Here is a 7,057-nt window from a genome sequence, read left to right as displayed (position 1 = left end):
CTGCAATGTTAAAGGTCCATCTGCAAATTAAATAAATAATTTATCTAGAAAAAAATAAATAAAAACAGCACACACATAGTTGTGCTATTTTTAAAGTCAACCTTCACACTCATCTTCCCATCCTTATCCCACTCATGTGAACAACGTAAGTACGACAGAGCCCGATATAACTTCACACGAATGGACTGACCATACACAAGACACGTAAAGTGAACGCAATTCCGCGTTTTGTCTAATATGTGCAGATGACCTAGTTTTAGTTTTGATTTTATCGGTTATCAGAAAGTAGCCCTCGTAGTAGATAAGGTAAGGAGTAAAAGGTTAGCATGGTATGGGCATGTTATGAGGAGGGATGAATCGCATGTTACAAGGAGAACGTTAGTTATGAGTGTGGAGGTACACAGGTAGAGGTAGACCTAAAAAAGAGATGGATGGATTGTGTAAAAAGTGACATGATCAAAAAGGGAGTGATGACTGAGATGACGTATGATAGAGTTATGTGGAGGACAAAAACCTGTTGCGCCGACCCTACGGGAGTAGGATAAGGAGATGATGATTTTATTGGTTATTGGGGAAATGTCCTCATTCTGTACAGAACTTCTCTATTAAAGTAAGCTTGCTTCTTTCTTGATCATATCACTTCATCTAAGTTAAGTAGATTTAAATTTTGATGTCTATTATGAATTAAAATTACAAAGAATTTAAAGAGCTCATCTCCTGGATATAGTCCATAACAAAGAGAGCACGTGTTTTAATATTGTACCGCAAAAGGCAGCTGCTCTGTTGGCAATCTGCCAGAGGTTAAAGCCAACAATATTTAATTAAATTAACTATAGGCAATTCCCCGGTATAACACAATAAATTGAGTACTTTATAAGTCTTGGGATATTGTGATAAGCTTATAAAAGATAAGTCAAACGTGAATTTAATATTAAATTAAAAAAAACTGAAGCATTAAATCTATACTAATATATTAAAGCGTAAATACACAATTTGTTGCCTAAGATGTCGGCAATTACAATATATTTTTGAATACTTTTTTTAATAAAAAGCCCTACACTTACGTCACGCTTTAGACTATATATTTTCACGCCATTAAACTTAGGGGTAAATGTTTTGGTTAAAAACCCTTATGTGAGACCATAAGTTGCTGCCAACATCAAGGAAGCAAAATTACCAAAGTGTGTCATGTCATGTCATTTTGACATTTGCTATTGTTAATTTGATAAATGTAAACAGTAAAAAAAAATCATAATTTCATGCGGATGAAGCCGCACGGGGACAGCTAGTTTTATTATATTTTCTTTAAAAGCAACAAATATCTGCGCACACCTGTAACAAAACTATCGCACAACTGTTTAGTCTTGCTTTGATTGCTAAGATTATATAGAAGTGTGCACACTACTCGATTTTTGTTGTGCAAAACAGTTGAAGGCTGCGGAACAATCGACAATCGCACAACGGTTGTGGGATAGTTTAGTCAACGATACACCCGTTCTTATAGAATGTTTTAAAAGTAAATTATCAGTAGAACCGGAATTCATCAATGCGTACATCTGACTTGAGGACGTTCGTTTCCAACGTGTAAGGTCCATCTGGAAAATAAAAATACATATTCAAAATTATCGTCAAACACGGCTTTTAATAAGTTATTTTTTACACTGCTCTTAGTATTTTTTTTTATAATACAATGTGGCAAACGAGCAAGCGGCCTGCATCCACCGATATGGCAAGCGACCGCTGCACAAACATCCGCAATTGTAGATGCGTTGTCTACCCTTCATTGACGGGGGAGACGCACATAAAGAGGACATTTCCCCTTCCTATGCGTCTCCTCCCCCGTTCCGTATTCAGTAAAAGTTTATTTATTGTTTGAGCTCAAATTAATTTAAAACACAAAATCATTAATATTATTAAGTTTCACTTATATCATAGACTAGCTAATGCTCACGACTTCCCTCGCGTGAAATTAGAAAATAGTAAGTAATAACCTGTGTTATTCGATGATAACGTAGCTTTTTAATGGTGAAAGAATTATTGAAATCGGCAAAGTAATTTTTGAATTTTAATACACACAAAAATTGCATAATATAATATATTATTATAATATATATTGCAGAATCTTTAAGATACTTAACGATGACATGGGCGTCTTTGACCACATCTGTGTTCCCGACGCTTGTTTGCCCCCTTCTCTTATATAAAAAAACTTAATACAAACAGAATAACGACTAACCAACGTCAAACCATTGATTCTTCAAGAAGCCAGTGTCTGCACGAGAGGCAGCAATGGCTTCACGTAAAGCAAACGCAACACTCACCGCGAGACACATCGGAGGCTCGCCTACAGCTGAAAGATACAGCATAAACGTATTTATCCCAAGGACATTCTGGACCCCTGGTATCTATAGAAGACATGGGAACATGTACAATAGTTGGAAATAAAGTTGCTAGGATCACATTTAGAAAACTAATAGCGCCACCCTTTTAAATGGATATCCAAATTGTGGTGATGTGAAATGAGAAATTCTGCAGTAGCACACTAGAACTTGAATTACCTGTTTGCATTTTTAAACTTTTAGAGCCTGTCCCACCACTGGCTGATAGAGACTCAGATTGAAAAATGACGTCATTTTCAGAAAAGGTAACAAAATCCGGTATTTCCATCACATATTTTACACGTTTAATTGTTATCAGACAATTTACAATTTGGTGTGACAGGCCCTCAATGTTTTTAAAAAGTAAAAGCTGTCGTCCGAAAGTCCATCCGCATAGTATTAGAACATAACTCAGTTAGTAGACTATGTTTTACTTTAACAAATTTCATAAAGAGCAATTGGGCCGTTCTAGGAATACGTAACATCTATTCATGTAACTTTTTTTTTATAAATTAAGGTGGCAAACGAGCAAGCGGCCACCTGAATACATCGAAATGGAAAGCGACCGCTGCCCATAGACATCCGCAATTGCAGATGCGTTGCCTACCCTTCATTGACGGAGAAGACGCACAGAAAGAGGACATTTCCCCTTACTATGCGTCTCCTCCATCGTCAAATCCACTTTTCCTTCCCATCCTTCCCTCTTAAAAACGGGTGGAAAGGGAAAGGGCCTAAAACTAGGCCTCCGGCACCAGACATCCAGACATCAGACGAAAGTCGGAATTGCTTCCACTTCACGCCTGTTTTCTGTGTGGTCGTGGTATTACTGGGCGCGAGCCGACCCATTCGTGTGAAGATGTTAAAGCGGGCTCTATTAAACCGTTTAACTTTCCAAAATATCTTTTCTTCTTCAAGAATTCTCTTGTCATGCAAAATTTGAATATTTAATCTAACTAAATTTTACAACATACCTCTAGCACCCAAAGTACCAATTGGATTGACACTATTTCTTCGCAATTTCACTCTAAAGTCAATAGGTATGTCTCTAGCTAACGGCACGTGGTAGTTCCATGAACGAGTTGTTAGTAATTCTCCGGTTTTTTCATCGTAGATTTGTTGTTCACACGTCCAGTAACCTAATCCCATTACAAACGCTCCTTCTATCTGTAAATTTAATTGAAATTTTAGGTTAACTTAAAATTCGTAAACCTTCAGAATCCTTGTGATAGTTAAACTTGAAGACATCATAAGTTACTTTGATTTTCATTTAGATTTTGGCTTAACTCTTTTTTTTCGTAAATGAATTTGTTTTTAACTTACTAATATTATAAATGCGAATTAGATATACGTATGGAGTTTGTTAGAGTTTGTAGACTAAACGCCTGAATGGATTTCGATGAAATTTGGCATAGATGTAGAGGTTAGTCTTCAAGAACACATGGACTACTCTCATTTGTTTCAAATTCCAAGTGAACGGAGTCACGGGCAAAAGCTAGTTAAGAATAATTCAAAAAATGATTTGTATCTGCACATAAAACAGTTGAGGATAATAAACCAAAAGCACATCAACGTTTTGCATTACGCTAATCAAATCTAAATGTATTTTGATATTTATAATCAAATTGTACAACCTGACCGACATCGATTTCTGGATTTAAACTCAATCCCACGTCTTCCATTATGTCCACTCTCAAAATTTCATGTTCCCCTGTTAGAATATCCAATTCTACTTCAGTGACAACCGCACCAGCCGATCTGTGGATCTCTTCATCATTCGGTGTTACTCTATAACTAGCTTGAAGATTAATACCGGCTGTAAACGCAGCTTGAATCAGTAATTCCCAAATTGGATTATTTAATTTATCTCTGATAGTAGACAATCTGTCTAAAATTATTTGACAGGCTTTTATAGCTCCAAAGCAGATCGCATGCGTTGTTCGACTACTACCAGTTGTTGAACAATTCGGATTTGAAATAACATCATACGATTTAACCTTGACTTTGTTCAAAGATATGTTTAAAGTATATGCGACCGCTTGAGCTACTTTTGTGTTAATTCCTTGACCTATTTCAATTCCACCGTGTTTAACAACTACAGTACCATCACCGTGATAGACTGTGATGAGTATATGATAGTCCATGATAGTGCCAGCCGGCCAACTCATCAAAGCAACTCTTAAACCCCGTTTCTTCCAGCGATTGTTCTTATTGAATGTCTCTATATCTTCTTTACGTTTCTCGTATTCACTTTCTTCGATTAGATTTTTAACAATGTCTACCACATCTGTTAGTAATGGATTTAAATTCTTTAAACGTACTTGTAATGGATCTAGATTTAGTTCGTAAGATATTCTCTCCATTAAATGTTCTGTCATAGCTATAGTTTCTAGTGCACCTAGAATAAAATAAAAAAAAATTGCGTCCTTATTAACTACAAAATTGTTTAATGAGTTTTATAGCAGCTGTGTCTTTCCAAACATTCTTAGAGTGGTTGCACACCTTTGACTAAACTATCGCACAATGATTGTCGATTGTTTCGCAGTCAACTGTTTAGTTGTACTAAAAATCAACTAGTAGCGCACATAAACTCATAGGAATCAAAGCGAGACTAAACAGTTATGCGATAGTTTAGTTACGCTTTTAGATAATTAGGAATCAATAAATGAAACTGGAACAAGGGGACCTTTAAACATGAATGTGGAGGAAATGAAAATGAATTTGTAAAGATAGACATAAGAAAACATAGATGGAGGAGCAAAGACGACTGAAATAAATTATTAATCTGAAGAGATAAATAAAGAAGAACGATAGAGAAGATGATCATAATTACCTGGTGATCTCGCGTAGGTATTAGAGGCAGTGTCAGTGGTAACAGTGTACAGTTTGTACTGCCATCTGGTGTTGTTGTAGCAGTTCTTGATGGCGGCGATACCAAACAATGTGACAGTATCACTGACGATGTACCCATGGTCTTCATACAGTTGGTATTTCATGTATTGGATTTCACCAGCCTTGTCAACACCCATCTGAAAATTTGTGAATAGTTTATGGAAATGTTCTTGAATTAGTTCGCGTTAAATACAATATTTTTACTTCTTCCAAAGTAAGTTTTAATGAAGGGAGATTTCATTCAATCCCAAGAGTATAATAGATTCAGTTGGGTTATATTATCATATACAGCTGGGTTTTATTACTAAACTAGCTTTCGCTCACGACTCCGTCTGCGTGGAATTAAAATAACACAAAACCTCAACTTTCACATTTACAATATTAGTAAGATATTTCTATAATTTAGCCCTAACTTAAGTAAAGATTTGCCCATAACCTCATATTCCAAAGTGTACGGCAACCGCTTCCCCATGACTCTCATGTTAGCGTCCATACTCATTACAAAGCGACACGAGCGTCCCTGCAGATGTGTGACCAGAGCACACGCGCACGCAACGAGACCATTTCGAGTTATCTTAGCACCATACGATCCTCCGCAACGAGGTATTGTGATGTTAATCCTGAAAAATATAAATAGAAGAGTAAATTAAGCAAAAAAACCACTATCATCACCAGCATTCCTTAAGAACGGGCGCACAACTTTTACTAAAATTATTGTGCGATTGTCGATTGTTTCGCAGTCAACTGTTTAGTTGCACAACTAAAAATCGAGTAGTGAATCTCGGTATAATCATTGTAATGTATAGGTGGTAATGAAACGGCGGTTGGTTTGGGACTGATTTATTATAAATCAAATGACGGTAGGTTATGCAAACCTACCTACATTAAACACCATATATTACAATCTCTCCCTTAAAAGAATGTCAAAAACTATACAACAAAAAACATAGTTAAACAATTTAGCAGATTATCAACAACACTTCTCTTCTACAAAAAAAAAACTTAGTACAAATTGGTTACAACACTAAAAAAAAATCCATTTACAAAAACACTCACTTAAACCCAAAATGTTGCATACCAATCTGCTAACACAGTACAGTGAAATGAACACTAATGAACCATTAAAAGAAATAAACAATTAATTGAAAGAAACTAGCATTAATTCAAAAAAACTTAACACAATCACATTATCATTTCTTATGACTCAATTATTTGTTACGGGTTCAAAATCTACACACTGAAAAACACCGTCCTTTTCAAAACACAATTTCAACTATCTATTGCTCAACAAAAACTTTTTACTTAAACGCAATTACAACATTCTAGAAAATTCTACTCTTAATCAAAATCAACAAAATTAATAATGAAACTGAAACTATTTAGTTAAAATCACAATGTTGACAATTTACAAGTACATAATTTTAACTGAACTTTACATTTTACTGATTACAAATTAACTCGCATTCTACTGATGACCAAGTCACCGCAATGTACAACCAACTCAATGTTGCAGTAAAATTCTTAAAATGGACATTACAAAAACTTTCTAATCATCACAAAAAAAACTTACAATTACTCATTGTGAAAAAGAACAGAAATTTTTGTAACTCAAACCAAAGACAAGGCTACAAAAATTTTAACTTGCAACATAATGTAAACAGTTCTACCTAAAAATTTTGCTAACACCTAGTTCCAAGTCCAAAATTTCCAACACTACTACCACGACAGTGTGCCTGGACTTCCCAGTCACCTGTCCTACCTCCACGACAACAACCGCGCCAGTGCGCAGA

The 7,057-nt window shown here is 35.5% G+C and overlaps 1 protein-coding gene across 1 annotated transcript in view; it reads right to left on the bottom strand.

The window, feature by feature from the left end:
• Nucleotides 1-1,500: 1,500 nt before the first annotated feature.
• LOC106102803 (indole-3-acetaldehyde oxidase-like) overlaps nt 1,501-7,057 on the bottom strand; it is a 13,991-nt gene continuing 8,434 nt past the window's right edge. Inside the window, exons 11-16 of the mRNA XM_013282388.1 lie at nt 5,704-5,887; nt 5,209-5,404; nt 4,010-4,773; nt 3,350-3,542; nt 2,237-2,350; nt 1,501-1,595 (exon numbers count right to left, since the gene is read on the bottom strand). Of these exons, the coding sequence (XP_013137842.1) occupies nt 1,525-1,595; nt 2,237-2,350; nt 3,350-3,542; nt 4,010-4,773; nt 5,209-5,404; nt 5,704-5,887 (1,522 nt within the window). The 3' untranslated portion in view covers nt 1,501-1,524. The remainder of the gene's footprint in view (nt 1,596-2,236; nt 2,351-3,349; nt 3,543-4,009; nt 4,774-5,208; nt 5,405-5,703; nt 5,888-7,057) is intronic.

Source organism: Papilio polytes, unplaced genomic scaffold, assembly GCF_000836215.1.
Source record: "Papilio polytes unplaced genomic scaffold, Ppol_1.0 DF823901.1, whole genome shotgun sequence".
Lineage (NCBI taxonomy): Eukaryota > Metazoa > Arthropoda > Insecta > Lepidoptera > Papilionidae > Papilio > Papilio polytes.
The sequence above is the reverse complement of the archived record's forward strand: the minus strand, read 5'-3'. Positions and strand labels throughout refer to the sequence as shown.